Source organism: Lathamus discolor, chromosome 3 (assembly GCF_037157495.1).
Source record: "Lathamus discolor isolate bLatDis1 chromosome 3, bLatDis1.hap1, whole genome shotgun sequence".
NCBI classification, from domain to species: Eukaryota; Metazoa; Chordata; class Aves; order Psittaciformes; family Psittacidae; genus Lathamus; species Lathamus discolor.
Genome location: NC_088886.1, coordinates 43,325,138 through 43,346,489, shown reverse-complemented (window position 1 = coordinate 43,346,489; position 21,352 = coordinate 43,325,138). Strand labels below are relative to the sequence as shown.

General features: G+C 38.6%; 1 protein-coding gene across 4 annotated transcripts; it reads left to right on the top strand.

The window, feature by feature from the left end:
- The first annotated feature begins 394 nt into the window (after nt 1-394).
- Nucleotides 395-20,557, top strand: DIPK2A (divergent protein kinase domain 2A). Of its 4 annotated transcripts, none has more exons than XM_065674903.1 (3): nt 395-1,189; nt 14,756-15,059; nt 17,688-20,557. In XM_065674903.1, exons 1-3 carry the CDS (start codon nt 536-538, stop codon nt 18,017-18,019), a joined length of 1,290 nt encoding a protein of 429 aa, XP_065530975.1. In that variant the 5' UTR covers nt 395-535; the 3' UTR covers nt 18,020-20,557. The 4 variants fall into 4 exon arrangements, with proteins under 4 accessions (XP_065530975.1, XP_065530978.1, XP_065530976.1 ...); XM_065674906.1 differs by lacking the exon at nt 395-1,189 and adding an exon at nt 10,506-10,595; XM_065674904.1 differs by lacking the exon at nt 395-1,189 and adding an exon at nt 10,610-10,631.
- Nucleotides 20,558-21,352: the final 795 nt, after the last annotated feature.

Below are 21,352 nucleotides of genomic sequence, written 5' to 3'. Positions count from 1 at the left end.
GTTGGGTGAGGGGGCGGGAAGGGCAGCTGGCCCCGCCCCGCGCCCCGCCCATCCCCCAGCCATAGCGCGCGGGCCTCCCCGGGCCCCGCCCTCCTCGCGCGCGTGGCTGCCCCTCCCTCCGGCTCCGAGGAGGAGGGGGTGCGTGAGCCGCACGCGACCCCGCCGCGTCACGTGCAGCCAACCGCCGCGGCCGCCGGCGCTCGCGCGAGACCCCTCCCCGGGTGGGCGGGGGCAGCGGCGGGCGGAGGGAGCCCCCCTCCGAGGGCGGGAGCGGGCGGCCCGCGCACACCTCCGCGGCGGCGGGAGCGGCGGCGGAGCCCCGCCCCCGGGGGCGGGGCCGGCCGGGCCGGCGGGCCGCTGGCGCCTCCTCCCCTCCCCTCCCCTCCCCCTGCCCGCCGTCCCCTCAGTAACTTGGCTGCCTTTTATCGGGCGGGCGGTGAGGCGGAGAGTTTATTGGTGCCGGAGCTGCGGCGCGGCCGGGCCGGGGAGCGAGCGCGGCACAGGGCGGGGGGCCCGGCCGGGCCGGCCCGGGACGATGCTGCGGCTGGTGTCGCTGAAGTTGGGGCGGCTGTACCGCTACGTGAAGCTGGCGGTGCTGGGCAGCCTGGCGGCGGCGCTGGTGCTGAACACGCACTCGCTGCTGGCCTCGCTGCAGCGCAACGAGCTGTCGGAGCGGCGCTTCCTGCAGCTCAATAAGTGCCCGGCCTGCTGGGGCACCAGCTGGTGCCGCAAGTTCCTCAATGGGCAGCTGCGGCTGGAGAGCTGGGGCCGCCTGCGCCTCTTCGACTTCTTCAATGTCAAGAACGTCTACTTCGCGCGGTACGGGGAGCCCCGCGAGGGCAGCCGCCGCGTCGTCCTCAAGCGCCTGGGCTCCGCGCAGGAGCTCGCCGACATCGACACCAAGATCTGCCGCCGCGCCACCGGCAGGGGCCGCTGCGACCTCCTCCAGGCCCTGCACGCCACCGAGTTCGCCAGCCTCAACGGCGACGTGCGGCTCCTCACCCCCGACGCCGTGGAGGGCTGGTCGGACCTGGTGCACTGCCCCTCGCAGCGCCTGCTCGACCGCCTGGTCCGCCGCTACGCCGAGACCAAGGACTCGGGCAGCTTCCTGCTGCGCAACCTGAAGGACTCGGAGCGCATGCAGCTCCTCATTACCCTCGCCTTCAACCCCGAGCCGCTGGTCCTGCAGGTAAGCGAGCCCGACGGCGCCGGCAGCGCGCGGGTGGGTCCCCGCCTGCTCTCCTTGGTGCTGCACGGCCGCCCCCGCCTGCCGCAGGCGGGTCGGGCCCCGCGGGCCCCTTCGTCCTCGCCGAGCGTCCTCCGTGGGCCCTTCGCCGTGGCCGGGGTGTCGTTTGGCGGCTCGCCGGGCGCACGCAGCTGTGTCTGTGGGCAGGGGAGCGGGTATCCCGGGAAGCTGACCTCAAGCATTGGCGGAACGCCGGGACCCTAACTCTTTTCCCGAGCAGTGACTTATGTAAAGGGATCAGCTGGGCAGGCTGAGGAGAGGGTCTCTGGTTCCCACTCTGGGCAGGAGGCGTTTCCGTATCTCACGGCGTCCCGTAGTCTCTCTTTATTTCTTTCTTCGTTATAATTTTCACGATTTGTCTTCCTCCACGGTGCTACTGTGCCCCAAAGCATTAACTCCTTTTCCATCCTTCTTGCTTTTGTGATCTAGGCAGGGAGCTTACTTTTTTGCTTGACAGCGAACGGTGAAAGCAAGCAGCTATCCTGCAGGAAGCAAGGCGGGGTGGCATGCTGAAAGGCAGATAGATGCTTTCTGGTGGATTTATCTCTTGCTTACAGTTAAGTGTATGGCTTTAATCCTATGGCGCCTCCAGTAATACATATACTCCTAGGCAGCTATGGGAATCGGTGATTAGTTTCATAGGGTCTGGTTTAGTAGATAGTGGGTATAAACGTTAATATTGTTGCACTTTCCCTGTCAGAAACTGACTCATGCTATGTCGTGTTCTTATGGGAACTAAATATAATTTTTGTTTTCCTGTTAGTAAAAATTAGAAATAGCTGTTTCATAGCCTGAAAATGGAGTGAAAAATACATAAACAGTATTCCTTTTCATCAGTTGCATATTTTATATTCTTTAATTGGGAGGACTGGTTATGTTCACAGGCCAGAAATTTGTGCTTTAATGTTGCATAAATTTGTTGGTGAAAAACTTGTAGAAAACTGTTTTATTCTATAGCACCACTCAGTTGCTTCTGTTTCTTATGTGTTTATGTGGGGAGCTTTGTATTTCGCCTGTTTGCACTGCTGAGGGAACTCCAAGTATGCCTCTAAAGTGTAAGTTTGCACTTCGAATTATTTTGACTAACTACTGAACTGTCCTTGCCTTTGTCTGATGTTTGATAAAAAGGGTATTTGCACACACATTTGAAAGCATCACTGCATGATTACTGTTACAAACATCTGCTATTTCTCTAGTGAGAGGCCAAGAAATATTTAATGCTCAAAAAGCAGTACTGCAGGCTTTGCCCTACAGCAAATTCACCTACTGACTAATTTCTAGAAAATGCATTTATGAACTCCACTTAATTAAAAACATGTTTTTAAGTAGAATGCCTGTCAGTCTCTCCATGTACAGCTCTTAGGTTTGTTTTCAAAGTATACAGTTTGCTTCTGAGCGGTCTTAGGGCACAGTGTGTCTTCCATTTTGCCGTGAAGTTGCTCCTGAGCACAGTCAAGAAGGAAACTCCACTTAAGTAAGAAAATCAAAACTGCTTTGCTTTGCATATTTGGAAGTTCTTTGAGAATCGTTTTGTTTTGGCTGCATTTCATGCAGCTTACAGTTTTGGTTTAAACACTGGTTCCAACGTACTGAGCATAGCCCTAGGTGGCCAGAAAAGAGCTCTGTGTGTTTCTTCATAATTTGTAGGGCCAATTTATTCTCTGACACAATTGTAGCACTTACTTTCATGGGGTGAATCAAAGGCAGTGGCCAGCATGGGTTAATTTAAGAGCCTTGATTCCTGTCAGCTTCTTGATAAACTGTGGATGAGCCCTGAGGCTGTCAAACAGATTTGTTGAAGAGATGAAAATCTGTGGATGTGAACTTAACAAGCACTTTGCTTGCTGTTTATCATAGGGAAGGTGCTGCTGAGAGCAAAGCAGGTCAAACTGGTGGGAAGTGAGGCAGCCTTTACCTTTACTTTCCAGAGTGTGGTGAAGTTGTCTTGTCACTTCTTGTCAGATGAAAAGTGTTTTGCAGAGTTTTAAAAAAAATTTAAAAAATTTTTGTGAATGAGCATATCCTGGAAAATATTTTTGGGCAACTTCAGGTCAGGTTTGTGTGTCGAAACACTGTTAATGTGTTCTCCAGAAAAGTATTCATCAACTTTGGTAATGGGTACTGTAGGTTGCAATACCTTCCCTCAGTTGGAAATGAAGTATCTTAAATACACAAATCTGAAGGAACTCTTCTCCTTTGCATAATGTGTTACATACCACTCTATTCTCAGGCTTGAGAAACCCATAAGGAATGGATAATCATGTGTTATGCAGCTATTGCAACAGCAAGATGCAAGGCATTCTTTACAAGAGGCGAAGTTATTTTTCAGAATTGATAACTGACTGCTGAGAAGTTTGCTTGTATTTATAAGCAAGATATATAAAATTTCTTATGGTATAACTTCTGCAGTATTGGTGAGGGCAGATACTGGCATGGGAGTGAGACTTATAAGCTTGTTCTAAAAATCAGCTGCTTCCAGGAAAGGAACCCTGCATGATGTCATGTAAAGAATGAGATTTTATTTTTAAATTAAAAAGTAAGTAGAATTTCAGCGCATTTAATTGATGCTGTCTGGTTGTCACTGGAAGGCACAAAGCAGAGTATTGGTAGTTTTTGCCTCAAGCCTTTCATGAAACACTACTGTGACTGTTTAAATCACTGTCATGAATAACAGTTTTGGTTTAGAAGTGGAGGTAACTTCTAAACTCTTCAGTGTTCCATACATAAAGTTCTGTGTTGTTTAATTAAATTACAGGAGCAGTGAAATGCAAATAGGCACTGAACCTAAAGCTTGATATTTGACTTTTAATAGAAAATTCACTGCAGTCATCTACTAGAGATTGTGATTTGTGGATTACAAGAATTTTTATTAGATTGGGATTTTAGCTGGAAGTCTATTTTGAGTATGGATTATTCTTAAAGTGGTGCTGCTTACAAACTGTGTATTGTCACAACTGACTCGCAGCATTTGCTGTAGGAAGTTTTCAGGTGGTGCTTTAACCCATAGCATGATAATATTTTCGTTACAAGTTTCTGAACAGTAATAAACCAGCACAGTTTTGTATAGATTACTTACTGTAATCCTAACTCAATATTTGTATTTTTTATAGCTTGTTAACCTTATTTATCCACATTTGTTAAACAGTTGCATACGTGTACTCAGTGAAGAAGTCAGCCGCTTTTGCCATTTTACTTCATGGAGCAAGTGAAAGAGCAGCTGACTTACTATTCTGTACAGTTTACATCTTTTTCTGGGTATTAAAATATTATTTTTACTTTTGTAGAATCTCACTAAATTAGTCAGTAATTAAATTTTCTCATTTTTTATCTGAACTCACATTTGAATTAAACAACCCATATGTGAGGGTTGAGGAAAGAATTGTTCAACTGGAAATGTAAACGTTTAAGATTTAACTCCTGATAGGTCTGGGTTTTTCCTTCCCTTTTGTAGTATTCCTTTTCTGCGATAAAGGCAAATACTTTCTAGTAGAATAAATTTTGATCTATAATGAAAATTTGCTACATTTTTATGGAAAGATTTATATTTATATTTTACATAAACGTGAACAGCTTATTCAGGTAAAAACAACAAAAAAGCTTGTTGATATTCTCTTCAACTCATTTAATGGAAAACAGTATTTTAAATAGGAATCACCTGGAAGATAGGATCCGTGCATCGTATCTAATTCCTGATTGAATATGATGACTGTGTGCATCAGACACTTGCAAATATAGGTTGGCCAAAGTTGCCTTGTGAAGAAATAGCAAAATTGTAAAAATAAATTGGATTACAGACTTAGTGCAGTGTGAATATTCACTTCTTGCAGAATTCATAGAACCAGCATGGATGTGAGCAAATTTATCCTTACCCTATGACTTCTGATAAACCATCCACCTTCTAGTTTGTCTTTTAAAAATGAGTGTCGTAGAAAAACTGCTTTCAGTTTTTTTAACCATGATGTACACTCAAATAATGATATTCAACTTCATGAAGTAACATCATTAATTTTTATCTTCACTGGTGAATGGAAACATAAACTTACCATTATGGAACTAAAAATATTGTTAATTTCAGTAAAGACTAAGGTAGTTGTTCATTCTTTGATTCTTACACAAATTCCACCCTCTCCCTCTCTGCCCAATTCCCTAACAAGTTCTTTTTCCCCAAACCAAGGCAGTTCAACAGAAAGATTTGGGGAAATGGTTAAGCTTTCTCTACACATGCCTCATATTTTCCATAGAGCTCCTGCACTACTCTCTTATCAGCCTCCAGATTTCCTATTTAGAGCCACTCTGGCTCTTAACAGTTTCTGAGCTGCTGTTGTGCCACCATAGCTGCCATGCTGTGAGCCATGGTATGCAACCATGTGTTGTCCAACACATGAAGGCCTGTGGAAAATTTTAAATTTTGTGCTTAAACACAAAAAATCCTAAAACTATTCAAAACGAGCAAAGCGCAAAAGCAGGCCAAAGTGGGGTATTCCTACTTCTGGGGGTTGGGGAAACTACAGTGTAACTCACAATGGCTGAAGTAAGAAACTGTTTCTAGGTAAGAAAAGTGTGGGCTTTTTTGGTAAAGTGGTTGTATTCCTTCTAAGATCTAATGGTTAGCTAAAAAGGCAGTTTATGTCTCTCCTAGAAAAACTGAAACATAAATTCTATATATTGTGGCAGAAGTGCATCTAGAGCTGGTTGCAATATGCAGTCTTGCCTTTGTGTTGGCTGTTGAATTGGTGTACAGCACTGCCAGATGCATTGTTAAAATGGCAGTGCATTTGCTTTGTTACCCAAGTATTGCAGTTTAACCCCAGCCAGCAACTAAGCACCACGCAGCTGCTTGGGGATGGGGGAGAGAATTCGAAGAATAAAAGTGAGAAAACTTGTGGGTTGAGATAAAAAGACAGTTTAATAGGTAAAGTAAAAGCTGTGCACACAAGCAAAGCAAAACAAGGAATTCATTCACCACTTCCTATTGGCAGACCATCTCCAGGAGTAATGATTACTTGGGAAGCATCTCCACATGTAATGATTACTTGGGAAGACAAATGCCATCACTTTAAAAATAGGTTTAGAGTTTGTTCTTCCCCAGCTTTTATTTGCTGAGCATGATGCCATATGGTGTGGAATATCCCTTGGGTCAGTTTGGGTCAGCTGTCCCAGCTGTGTCTTCTCTTTATGCACCCTAAGTCTGCTCACTGGTGGGGTGGTGGGGTGAGCAGAAGAGGCCTTGGCTATGTGTAGGCACTGGTCAACAGTAACAAAAACATCTGTGAACTACTAACAATGTTTCAAGCATAAATCTAAAACACAGCCCCCTACCAGCTAATATGAAGAAAATTAACTTTATCCCAGCTAAAACCAGCACACAAAGCAAACCTGAAGTTTGCACGCGAACTTTATTATTAAAATAAAAATAATTACAATGCTTGCAAGTAATGTGTGTTTTGAGTTTTTTTTCAAACTACAGAAGGTGTCTATGAATTATTTTCAGAGTGCATTAAAGAAGCTTAGTCTCAAGATGTAGCTTTTAAGAACCTGTTTAAAACGGAGCTTCTTCAAAAATGATGGTGAATGTTTGTATCTTGTATGTAAATTACAAGTCTTTAAGACTTTTTGTTTTTCTGACTCTAAGAAAAATTCAAATACCTATATAGACAGTAGCAGTATTTCTGCAGTTTTCCAAATAGATTGTGTGAATTGTTGCTCTTCCTTCAGATATGTATTTAGCTTTCTAAATAGTTAAGCTTAATGACTTTATTTTTCTCACAACTTCCGATCATCATTATTCCTTGTGGGGAAAAAAGAAACACAAACCAAAACAAACCCAACAGCTGTATCTCTATTCCTAGTATAATGACTCTGCATGAACAGTCTGTTGCCACATAACCAAAAATTCTTCTGGTTTCTCTTCATGTCATCATTGGGGTTTCTGTTTGGTTTTGTTATGGGAAGAGCAATAATTGACATCTGGTAAACATATATTAAAACATAAACTGTGATCTCTTTGAAACAATTCCTTGCACTGAATTCACTCAAAGTAGCAATTTAGCTAAATGTTTTACAGAATTACTTTGCTGATCCACGCATAACTCAGTATGAAGTAAATGGCAATTTTTTTTTGCCTAGGATTTCTTTTTTTTTTTTAATCATGCACAGTGTTCTAGTCATAGGTTATTTTCTGTACTTCTAAATACATTGGTAGGATGCATCCAGTTTTAGTACTTGGCGCGTTTTAAATTTTCTTCATTACTCAATTTGGTGTTTCCGATACACAATTTCTATGCTAAAAACCAAGTAGTGGATTTAAGACGGTTATCTCTACTACATGGTATGTCATCTAGTGGACTTGAATTATTTAAGTCCTGGCTCATATAAATACTGTCATTTTGACATACTAAGTAGTATTTAATGTGTAGCATTTTAACGTGTTCAGTACTTTCCTCTGATCTTTATGAAGAAGTTAAAACCTAGTTTGAGATCAGTTTTTGCTAGTCATGTTATCTCCAGTTGCTTTGAGGCTTTTTGATTATCTGTAATTTTGTATATGATTTCATTTTAAAGATTCACTGCATTCTGCTCCAGATACTTATAAATCGGGATTTCCCGCCTCCCCAAATTGCTTGCATGCAGCTGAACTATTTTTTTGTTTGAAAGCTATTTTTCATTTTTGCAGTAAGCAAACTATGCTTAAGGAATGTCTCTACGAATACTACTTTATGGGTAAATGGATTTTTTTCTTTTTCTTTTCAGGTCTTAACTTTTCTTCTTTTTTTTTTTTTTTACAAATCAGTCGACACCTGTAGAAAAGATAATTCACAAAGCAATGGATTTGAATTTTGGATGTTAAAGTGAGGCTTCAGTCTTTCTTGAATCCTGTTTTAAATGGTTCTAAGTATTGTGGTGAAAGGGGGTGAATTTGTTGTCTGTGCCTGAATTTTCAGTGTGCACATTTTTAAAAAGAAATGAAGGAATATTGTTTTGTTGAATTAAAATTGAGTAACATTGTATTACAAAAATATTCCACTGATTTGATCATACTGAAAACTGAAGAGTTATTTTTTTGCAGTGACATATGAGTGTACATGTTGGGCCAGAACTGGCTCGTACTTGTCATGTTACCATATTTAATAATCTTCATAATCTTCCTCACATGATCAAAACTATTTTCATTCTTCTTTTTGGTGAACTTGCCTAGAGTGAAAACATGTCAGTAAAGTATAAGGAATGTCTAGAAATGCTTGAAGTTGCTGTGGGGTACGTATTACGATAAATGACTGTTGGAATTTGGAGGATCCTGAGAAATCACTGTACAGACTTAAACAGAAATCCTCCTGATAAATTGTAACTCTTTACAGTTTTCAGTAACGCAGGAAAAATGTGTTATCCCACATTCCAAACCTTGAAATACCAGTGTTGTCCGTTTTCTTCTGGTATGTCTGATGTAGAGGGGGAGCTGTGTTTTACTTCCCTGAATTAAGTAATTGAGGCTTTGTTTTAGTCTCTTTAATTTTGCAGATTAACTTTCTGAGATAAGAGTAGGCCACCTCTTCCAGGAGTTCTTTGTAGTGAAATATTCCATGCTTCTAACAGATACTGCAGATTTAATCTGAACTACAGACTAATATGAACAGGTAAAAACTAATACAACATGAAATTTTACTGTAGTTCTAGTGTTTAATCATTATTCATTAATTTGTTTGGAGAAATGACATAACTGCTAACATTGTAAAATACAATTTTTACAGTTTAAGTGTTCAACTTAATAATTGAGCAACTTCTGAGTATTTTGAGTGGTCTGTGTATTTTTGTCCTACAATGTGTCAAGCAAGCCTGATATGTTCCACTTGTTGACATGAATTGTATGTAGTAACTGATTGAAATGTAATAAAACTGAACAAAAATCAAGTAAATGAAAGCAACGTAGTTTCAGGGGGAACACTAATATTTGGAATGTTCAATGAAATCCACTGGGTGCGTAGGCTATATATATGTATATGCTTAACTTCTGTGGGATGTTAAATGATTTGACATATAGTTCAGAATGAAACTGTTTTCGTTATTCTCACTAGCATTCACAAATATGTTTGAATATATATCTTCTAGAATACAGATAATTTCCTGACATAAGAAGGCAGCTGCATTTAGATGATGCTCTTTAACTTTCTTTGAGCTGAAACCTCGCCTTGTAAAATCTGCTTGCTAGCTTTTCGTGGTTCTGGAGCTTTACTTACTTGCCTTGGTGACTAATACAAGTGTTAATTCTGTTTACACTGCAGAATCAACAGTACTCTGTGAGAGAGAACTAATTTTTTTCCATTTGAGGAAGAGGATATTATTTAAATTCTACTTGCCATGCCAGTTTGTGCCTGGGCAAACACAGCTTAGTAGGATGATTTAAGTGAAGATGGCATCAAAAAGAGTTTAATTTTGCCATGAAAGTATTCAGATTCCTAAGGAGTAGGAAGAGAAGTCCTTACTTTTTTACATATGTCTTTTAATTTTATCATATTTAAGGTGTAGCTCTTTGTTGTTTTGTTTTCTTTAGATGGAACTCACTTTATACAAAAATTGATAGTGACATATAACATCATCTAGAGTAGTTTTGAAAATGAAAAGCACGTTGTTTTTAACAATACATTGGAACAGTAGCTTTAAGTTGTCAGTTGTAAACTGGTTTGGCTTTTTTTGGACTTGATTATTAGGATAAATTACATGCTTGATCATGATAAACCAATATTATTTTAAGTGTTTAATTCAAAGGGGATTTGTATTATTGCAGACTACAATAGGCCTTATCAGCTTCAAGCTGGTGAGTTTTCACTATGTGATCTAATTCACAGCTCTGAACATTTGAAACCAGTGGCAGATTTGTATATCTTCTCATGTTTAAACAGGTGGAAGCGAGGACAGCAAATGCACTGATAGTGTGTTTTATGCTTCCGTGAAATGATAAATTCATCCTATTAATTCTCAATATTTATTTTGAAACTACAGTGGTTTTATTGTTGTGGTTTGTTTTTTTTTAAGACATAAATGTACTATTATTCTTTCAGGAACAAACTGTTCCTTGTGCCTTTGACAGGGTTTGCTTAGATTTTTAAGCCTTGCTTAGGTATCTTGTAACTTTGCTAATTAGGGCAAAAGAAAGAGTTTTTTTGATGTATGTGTCACTGGGAGTGGAGGTAGCAGAGGTTTTTGTTACATTAACTGTTTTCATTCTTTCTGTTAGAAACTTACACGTATTTCAAGAAAGGTAACTAAAGCCACAGTGGGTGAAGCTTTGAGCAACCGGCTCTACTGGAAGGTGTCCCTGCCCATGGCACCTGGATGCAACTAGATCATCTTTAAGGTTCCTTCCAACCCAAGACATTCTATGATAACAACTGTAATGAGAAAAATCTTATTAAGCTACCTCTTTGTAGTTTTTCATATGCATTACTATATTTTAAAACACGTTTAAGGGCTTGATTATCTGTGGTTTCCATGGCATTTTTGTGTATTCACAGACAAAATGTGAGTGGGTGTATCAGGATTGCAGATTCTTTTGTCAGATAGGTGGTTCTGGTTTTGAAGAAAAGCTTAATTTTTATCTTAATTGTCAAATGCACATTTTAAAGTCTTGAAACAGCATATTCAAGTACAAACTTATCTCATTAGATATACTAATAGTAATTTGAGTATTAAAATCTAAAATAATGCTATGCATTAGTACAAAGAAATCTGAGATTTTTCACAGCTATCTACTAAGCCTTTTTTTATAATTGCAACTTGTTTGTGGAAAACAAAGTCAATGACCATACAAATTTGTATCATGTCTTACTTGCTTTCAAAAGTCTAATACATGAAGAAAAATAAAAAATCCTCATGTTGTTAGCTGCAATTTCATCTAGAAGGATGTTTTTGAAATAGAATAGTACAGAAAGATACAAATCTCTGCTTACAAAGACAACAGATCAATTAATATTCTTGTCAAATTCACTGAGTGAGTATAAAACTGCTCAATGAGGAACCTGTACATATTTTTTTCGCCTTCTTTGGCTACTGACTTGGGTAATGAACTGTAGATGTGGCTGTTACATGCCAGTTGGAAGGGAGCCAGAACAGAGATGTTTGTACATGTGCAGATGTTGGCAGGATTCCCTGCACTCCTGTTGTCAGAAGATCTTTTTATTGCCACTGAGTTATAAATATCTGTGTTACAGTAGGGCATGCAGATATTTTACTAGTAGTTTTGGGGATGTTCACTTCTTGATAAACTAAACTGCTCTTAGGATTTCTTATGTGAGGTGAAATTCAGTGTACTGAATGCAGGAAGATAATAGATGTGTTTTGACAATCAGTGTACCATTGTGACTAATGCTGTACTTTCAAAATCAGTTTAATCCATTACATAAATCCCTGGTGCTGCTGGAGAGGAGGGGTCCTTTCTTCTGCACCTGGCTATTCAGGCTTTGTCCTTTCCTTTTGTCAGTACTAGAATGATTTGGTGATGTGATGAGCTGGATCAGGCCACTGATTGAACCAAACACTGGCCCAGCAAGTACCAGCTGTGCTGCATTCCTAATCACCTGGAGGGGATTGAAATGAGCTGGATGGGCTGGGAGAGATGGACACCTTTGCTTCCAATTTTAGCATGGCATTTGCCAGGTTCAACTGTTTGTGGTTGCATTTTTATTTGGGAAGGGAAGCAAAAGCATAAGCAGAGCAGGACTGAAATATAAGAAAGGAGAGGATTGAAAAGGAGTGGGCTGGTCCAGAGTCATACTTAAATAAAAATATTTAGGCATCATTGCTGTAGCAATTGAATTGACTATATTGCATTAAATGCTGGTAAAATGCAGCGATACAAGAATGTTATGCACAGTTGGTGGAATTGGTTAAACCTGTATTTATAAGAAAATGTGATCAGGTAAATTTTCTCCAATTTAAGATACAAATTCAGGTTTATAAGGTATGGATGAAGGAGATTTACATGGGTACAGGACACATAGGTACACACATTTTTACTTCCCTAATACTAAGATGTATGGCTTTTTCCTGATAGATACTTGTAGGCAGTATTTTGAATTTTCCTGTATGTCACTGGATCCTACTCACTGGAGAAGTTCTTAGGAGTTTATACCTCAGCACCAACTCATGCTTGCTCCATTTTGAGTGAAATAACATGGTGCTTTGTAAATAACTCATTTGATCAACAACAGCCACTTGTGTATTGGTTTGTTTGGATCCAGAACTGAATACAGTAATGATAAATGTGCATGAAATTTCATTTTGGTGGTTGTCGTGGTTTTAGCCCAGCTGGCAACCCAGAACCACGCAGCTGCTCACTCACTCCCCCCTTTCCTCCCCCAGCTCCCAGAGGGATGGGAAGGAGAATCGAAAGAATGTAACTCCCACAGGTTGAGATAAGAGTCCAGTAACTAAAGTATAACACAAACCACTACCGCTACCACCAATAATTATGGTGATAAGGGAAATAACAAGGTAAGAGAATACAACTGCTCACCACCCGCCAACCCATACCGAGCCCGACCTGAGCAGTGATCTAGCTCTTCCGGGTAACTGCCCCCAGTTTATATAGTGGGCATGATGTGCTGTAGTATGGAATACCTCTTTGGCTAGTTTGGGTCAGGTGTCTTGTCTGTGCTTTCTTCTGGCTTACCCTCCTTTCCTGCAGAGCATGAGACTCGGGAAGTCCTTGGTCAGAGTAAACATTACTGAGCAACAACTAAAACCACTGGTGCTATCAGCGTTGTTCCCAGGCTGAAAGTCAGAAACACAGCCCTGCACCAGCTACCAAGAAGGAGAAAAATAACTGCTGCTGCTGAACCCAGGACAGTGGTGTTTGTTTATTGATGGCACAGGCATGATTTTTCTCTGTATTGATCTATTTGTAGAATAAGTAAGGAACACTGAATTAGCACATACCTCATTCAATGGAAGATAATTTTGCTAACCGCACAACAAGCGAAAAAAAAAAACCAACCCTGCCAACTTCTTAACGGTTGAATGTATCACGTGGCTTGTCTTGAACTAGTGGATATTTGCCCATACTTACCACCTTCATAAGTTGTCCTGAAGCTTATAGATAAAAACATCTTTATTGCATTGTACATTTGTTTGGTGAGAGAGATTTAGTTCTGCTCAGTTACATGGTGTCACAGCTTGAAAGCATTGTACTGGTCTCAAAACTATTAAATTAGTTCTGTGTCATCCTCTGGATTTTTCATTACCAGATTCATCTATGCAGGTTGATCAGGTGTTCAAAATAGAGTAGAAGTCCAGACATGTAAGCACCCCAAAAACTTTGAACCTCTTCTGTTATTTTTATGGGTCTGATGTCCTTTTGACCAACTGAGAAAGGCTGAAAGTTCCTTCTTTGTAATGATAAACATGGTTATTTCCCCTAAAATTGTCTTCTTCACATACCATGTTAGAGGCTGGCCATGGTGTTTGCCATGGCAAACCATGTCAACAGTGTGTATCAGTTACGAGTTTAATTTCTTCACATATACTGTACAGACAGGATGTGCTATGTAGAAACTTTGAAGAGTCCTTGAAAATTCCATAGAGGGTATCTTAAGGCAGAATACTCTGGAAAGGATGCTCAGTTTCCAGTAGCATCCAGTTATCAAATCGTATTAACACATAAGCAGGTATTTTTACTGTCTCAAAATTATATTTAAAATATTAAATAATTTTAAAACTGTAGATGACCAAATTGGAATGTTCTTAAGTGGTGTAAGCAAGGACTGCTGGAAGCTAGGTATAAGTTAACGTGGTACTCAGCCTTCATTTTCAATATGGGCTCAATTAAGGCCTCCATAACATTTTATTAAATGCTTAATTATATCAAACAAAAAGTGTTCTAATGACTGTTAAGTCATGCCCATTCAACAAAAGCCATTTAAACGTGAAAGTGGGTATTTTTCATTCTGCAAATGAGAAAGCTCATCTTCTTGATGAGAATAGCTATATAACAATGACCAGCATGGCCTAACATCAGAAGGTGTGTAGTCAGAATGGAATCCAATCAACTGGGAAAAATGGGAAGAGCTGGGGGGGGGGAGGTGTTGATGGGAAGGTGTTGCTTTTTAAAGTTTTTCCTAAAGGTTTTTAAAAGAGTTGGTTTTAGCCAAAATTATCAGATGCAAAATTATCTTAGTGGGAAGTATACTTACATTAGTACAACAGATGTGTATAAAACACTAATAGACAAAGATACTTGATGGAATTGTGCATGTGTAAAAAAGAAAAAAAGAAAAAAGTATGTAGTATATGGAAAGCTATATATGGGTTGTATATTATGTCAAGTCATCTAGCTCTTCCCTTTTCATAGTCCAGCATTTTTTTGTGTTGTGTTTTCTTTCCCTTCAAAACTTAGACGTACATGGAGATGTAATGTTGATGGATATTTACAGCTGTCTTTTCTAAATGTTATTGATCACCCTTTTAAATCTAAGCTGTTTTGTATTAATGAAAATTAAAAAAAAATCTTTTTATATACAGAGTTTTCCATCTGATGAGGGTTGGCCGTTTGCAAAGTACTTAGGAGCATGCGGAAGAATGGTGGCTGTCAATTACGTTGGAGAAGAACTGTGGAGTTACTTTAATGCACCATGGGAGAAACGAGTGGATCTGGCCTGGCAATTAATGGAAATAGCTGAGCAGCTAACAAATAATGACTTTGAATTTGCACTCTACCTCCTTGATGTCAGCTTTGACAACTTTGCAGTTGGACCAAGAGATGGGAAAGTTATCATTGTAGATGCAGAAAATGTTCTGGTAGCAGACAAAAGGTTAATCAGACAGAGTAAGTGTTGTCTTTTTCTCCCTTCCCCTCTCTATCTCTTCTCTCTTCTTTGTCTGTAAGCACAATATTTAAAGTGTGTGTAGCTTCTAAATACAAGTTTGGTTGGCTTTACAACTAGACAACTAATTAACAAACTAATTAGCTTTCTTCTGCAATTAGCCTACTAATTAACTTGACCAATTTGTCAATTTTACAAAGTGTTGAGTTTACCTGAACTTGGTTTCCATACACTTTTAACCTCTGTGATGCAGTTTTAAGTGGAGGGGTGGGAGTGGGAGGAGGGAGTTTGGATGTTGGATGGGTTTGTACAGATGGGTGAACAGAGAGACACAGGGTGCTGGCTGACTGTCTTGTCTGCCTTCGCTGAAAGAGTGTCCTTTTGTCTTTTCCAGACATCTGTAAGGACAGAAGTCTTTGCATTCTGTTTTCTGTGAATGACGAGGCGGTCTTACTGCTCGCTTTGCCTTAGTTACATAGCCTGCCTCTGGTTCAGTTGTTCAGATTGGTGCTCTGTAATAATGGAACTGAAGGAATAGGTAATCTTAGTGCTGTTTCCAGGTGGGAGTAGTGAAAATTCATTCATCTTTCTGTCAGCTGTGAAAGCTCAAAGCAGTGGCAGCAGGAGAGATGCTTGACAAAGTAGCATTACACAGGTTCATATTCCTTTATAAGGAAAACTTTGCAGAACTAAGGGCTAGAGACACTGAACATGAAGCCCTAGGTTCTGCAGAAATTCATAGCAATAGGCCAAGTGTTTCCAGTTTTCTTTGGATAAATGGATTTTTTTTTTTCAGCTTTGTAAATAGACTTCATCTGCTGTGCTGCTGAACTAACTTTTAAGACTGTATTTTATATCCACACGTCTCTGTGAGGAAGTGTGTTGTATGGGGTTTTTTTTGTTTGTTGGTTTCATTTTGGTGTTTTGCTTTTTGGTGTTTTTCTGTTTGTTTTTTTTTTCAAATTAGATTTAATGCATGCTCCCAAGGAGCTTGGATTAAAATTGTCTGGGCCTACCGAGAAAACCTTGTCATATATTGAATATCCAGTACATTTACGTTAGCACTTAATAGGCCACACAAACTTTATTTTTTCTTCTTTCTCTACCCTCTTAAAATAATACTACTGAAGAGTTTGACTTCTGCAGCACGTCTGAATGCTCAGTCACAAAGATGACCAAATGAACTCTGAGAAAGTTGATGTATACTCATCTGGCAGAAGCAAAATACTGAAAGTGTCATGCTTAAATCTGTTGTCTGCAGTTTGCAGACTAATTTTGCTGCATGATTTGTAATCTAACAATCAAGAACAATGGAAGCAAATGAGGACACACAAGAAAGTTCTGTCTTTATATAAAGTTGACACTTAGTACTGATTTAATTAATATTTTGGAAAGTTTCATTTAACAGTCTCAGGCTAGAGTGATTAATATGCCTGTTTAGATATTTGATTGGGTACATTTATCCAACTTCACTGTATAGTAATATCTAGTTGTACTCTGTGAGGATATCATATTTGAGTTTGCTGAAGTCCTTTTTTCCCATTCTCCTTGTTGCTGGCTTTTTTAATGTTTTGAGTTTGCTGTTCATTGTATAAATATTACATCCTGTTTTTATAATTTTAGCGGTCATTCTTCAGTACGTTTTTTTTTCCTAGACTAGCTTGCAGTGCACCAAAAGTAAGTAGACTAGTAGCAGCTCAGAGACAAACAAATTTTAATTTGTACATCACAGTGCTAAAAGAGACCTGCAAAATGATGAGACTCCATGATAAGGAGCTCTTCTCAAAGCTGGCAGTAATGTAGAAACTGAAGATGAAAGTTTTCTAACAAAAAGTATTAAGAACTCAAATCTCACACTTAGTAACCTTATTATCTTATTGTTATTGTAGAAGATACTTTCTGTAAATCCAGGTTTAAAGAATAGTTTGTGATAAGGGCACTAGTTTCATCTTCAAATTTTTATAACTTTGTATATATAAGGTAGGGTTTAATATGTGCCTAAGTGCCATTTGTTGATTTTATTTTGTTTTTTTTTTTGTCAAAGATTAATGCATCTGCTGTTTTATATGCACTTCTTAGTTACAACCATGTCTAAAGTAAGAGATTGGAAGATCATGTTTTAGAAGTTTATGACAATTTGCAATGGCTGGTTTTGTTCTTTGATAGACCAGTTGTGAGTTTTAGTTCCCAGGGCAACTGGAGAAACCAGACCTATGTTGCTAAAATAAATCATGTTGCTTGTTTGTTTTACTCTTGACTTCAGCTGTGGATCATTCTCTGGTACTTGTTCCTGCTACATTTTTTTCCTCTGGGTATGTGTGTGAATGTAGATTTCATGTGTTCAGTGTGCTGTTTTTTCTGCTTCCCTTTCTTTGCTATTTGTTTTACTGTCTTCTTTTTTCTTTACCTTATTTCTGTATTTCCAGGGCCGTTTCAGCAGAAGAGTATATCAAACTGTCAGATGAAATTTTAGACTAGAGCATTTAAGAGTTCATCTAAGCAAAGTTGGTTTATAATTCAAATACAACCAGTTTGCTGTGTATTGAGTTTCTGATTGTATTCAAACACACATATGCTCTTTTCTCTGCTCTCTCACATTTTTATTTTTACTGTCTCCTTATACTTCACAGATAAACCTGAAAACTGGGATGTATGGTATGAAAGCAAATTTGATGACTGTGATAAAGAAGCTTGTCTGTCCTTCTCAAAAGAGATTCTTTGTGCTCGTGTCACTGTGGACCACAATTATTATGCTATTTGTCAGAACCTTTTATCAAGACATGCCACGTGGCGTGGCACTTCTGGAGGACTACTTCATGACCCGCCAGCTGAAATTGCCAAAGATGGCCGACTTGAGGCCTTGCTGGATGAGTGTGCCAACCCAAAGAAGCGATATGGTAGATTCCAAGCTGCAAAAGAACTGCGAGAATACCTTGCACAATTGAGTAACAATGTGAGGTAGTCCACAGTGGAATTTTTTTGCAACACTGGCTAAAACACTATTGCAAAGACACATAGAAAATGAAGTTTTGAACTTATGTATTAAAAAGAGAACATAAAACCCCCCTAGTTTATCAGTTTTATAAATACCATAAAATAATAAATTTATGGTGTTGTAATGTTCCTTTGCAAACAGACAAGGTACTTAGTGAAATAAAACTTGAGCTACTATTGACTCCCCTCCCTAACCATTTAAAAGGGAGTAAGTCATTAAAGACTGTGATAGCTTAATTGACAGCTTGTGTGTCAAAGGGTACTTTACATAAAACTGCATTAGTGTCACAGTTTTGTGAAGCTGATGTTTTTACTTGGAAAATCAAGTTAGACTCATGGCCTGTTTTAGAGGCCTTTTTCCTGACATCATTGTCTCATTTTTGTGTTTGTTTAAACACCTTGAAGTGGCATTTACATCCAGGTAAATCTAGCTGTCTGCATTCTTTCAAATTTAACAGGCTTTCATGTTAATACTGTGCAGTACATTCCTACTGTGAGTGCAGGATTCCTATGTTTACTGTCTAATTTTAGGGGGGTTTACACTGTATTTTACTATGCTTAGACATTGTGTTTTGTTGTGTTTTTTTTTTTTTAAGAGTCACATAAACTCAAATGTCATTTGAACTACATTCATTTGATGTCTTTTGTAGTCCAGCTGTTGGAAATATCACTTAATGTAATTACTGTACAAAACATTTACCCTTCATGCCAGTATATACACCACATTTTAGCAGGAAATCATGGGATGAGCAAACTCTTACTTTTAACAGAGAGAATTTGAGAATTGGAGAGAGCCTACAATGAAAAGATCTGTATTAATTTAAAAGTAAGAATTAACTAGGCCAGTGTAGTTACGCATAAACCAAAGAAAATGGTTTTATTAGTTTCTAAACAGTAAAAGAAATGCTATACTATAGTGAAGCTAATAATTCTGAAGATTCAAATTTCAGTGATCCTTGGTTATTCTTTGAAGAACTTTTGAAACTATGTGCTTATGCTGGAAGAAAACCTGAATTTGAATAATGATGTCTAGAAAGTTAGAAGTTGGTTTTGCATTATTCCCAATTCTGTTGAATTCAAGTGTAATGGAGTTTACTGAAATATTCATCTTTTGGTTTACTGGATAAATTGATTAAGCTGTATTCACTCTACTCACCTTTTCTTGAACTCAGTTTGTCTATTCCTAGTGCAGTCAAAATTGACTTGTTGAGGTTTGTGTAAATACTGAGTCATTCTCATAAAATTACAGTTTTGATAAAACCTCAGTTACTGCTGCAAGAACTCACTTCAAAGCTTGTTTGTTTTTTGTTTTTTGTTTTTTTTTATTTTCTTAACAACTGCTATAATGCTTCATTTTCCTGAAGTCGTATTTATAAAAAGATAATTGTAAGAAATGTATGCATATTACTTCTTGTAGCAGTAATGAAGGAGAGTAGTATATCTTAAATGCGTGTATAAACCAATATTTTGTACAAGCTAAAAAGAATCTGAGCAAGGTAGTACTTGTTGCTTTCAAGAGCAAAGCTAATATGCCTCTCACACTGCGTCAAGACTGACGGAAACTGTTGCTTTACAAGGTTACTGCAAAGCGCAAGGAGGAAAATGGCAAATAACTATGTGGCCCTTCTTCAAAGCTCAAAAAATAGAGCTGTATGAAGATACAGAGTGCATTTTGATTTCTTAGTTGATTATATTAAGGGTATTTTAGAATTCAGAATTCTCACTTTAAGTAATCTTTGCCTATGTAGGCTTAATTTGCTCCCAATCCCTTGTTTCATTTTCTGAAGTTAGAATGCCCAATGCAGCTTTTAATTTCCATTTCTCCCCTCCCTTCACTTGAATATAGTTTTGCATGCTTCCTCTGGCACAAGCTGTCGAAGGAGGTTCATATTATTTTTCAACATGAAATCCACTTATTTTAAGAAAATACACTAACCCTAAGACTAGGTAATCCTACTCTGCCATAAAAGCCTTGACTTATCACTAAAGTTGGTTTATAAACATCTACCACATTTCCCAGTGAGTGAATGGAGTACGATTGTTAAAGTTGTAAAAGAAACAAACACTGCCAGTTCTGGATAGTATTTAAGGCAGTTCTGTAGCTGTCAGAATGTCCTGTCAGATTTGGTTTGGGGTTTAGTTGCCTCAGAAATAAGTCACTAAAGTTGATTGTAAAAGGAATTTGGAACTCTAAAAAACAAACAAAAAACACTACAGGGAAAACATTGTGGAGAGCAATAAATCTTGTTCTGTTTGTACCTGTCAGATATTTATTGTATAATAACAATTTATATTTTTAGTCATTGCCCATTATTGATGAACACAGTGAAATATTTTTGAATGAGATGTTTGGGGTTTGTATGTGCATTACAATTGTCCTTTTGTACTGTAAGTTACTGTTTGATTGGTATATTTTATCAAAACTGTCTCCCTGTGCCTTTATATTACAAGAAAGTTGTTTCTGCAACTTCTAATGATATTAATAAAGAATACTTTAAGAACCTCATCTCAGCTATTCATTTTCAGATAAAAGTAAGTCTTTTAAGATTGACTTACTTTAGGGTGCATTAAAATATACATAGAACTAGTTTTTGTAGTGTTCCAGAATGTGCCTATCATCAAAAGTTCCACATAGGAACTTTCTTTCCTCCTCCTCCTCCTTTCTAGTAGACTGATCCAAAGTATGAATTACCTGTCAGGAATATTTTTGTTTTGGAGATTATCATAAGTGGAACTCATTTTCTTGAAAATGACTTGATCACGCCATTTCTTTCTATTTACTGAAAGAAACTGTTCTCAAATTAAGCAACTTGGTGTCTTCACTCTTTATCGTTTGAAAAGCTTATTTTTCCTTGTATTTTGATTAATTTAAATTGTTAGTACCACTTTGTCTTCAGTCAATAAGCTAGCAGTTAATGTAATATAAATAAACTTTTGATGTTTCTCCTTTATTCTGGATTTTTCAGTGCACATTTGCATTTGAAACCAAGTCCTGCAGTTATACTAGAGCATGTATTCTCTTCTAGAGCATGTATTCCTTTCTGACTTTCTGAGCCTGTGTAAATAATAGAAATGTCTCAAAAACACTTGAATTTTTAGTTAAGATTTTTATTTTTTTTTTTTTTAGTTGCACTCCTGCTTCCTCAACTTACATTTCCAGGAACTGCAAACGTGCAGATTGAAACTAGTAAATTTTACAGTGTGCCTCACATGTCAAGAGCATTATGATCTTAAGATGAACTGGCATAACTAACTGCCTTGCCTTTCGACAGTTTCCAGAGTATAGCATAGTCTGATCCTG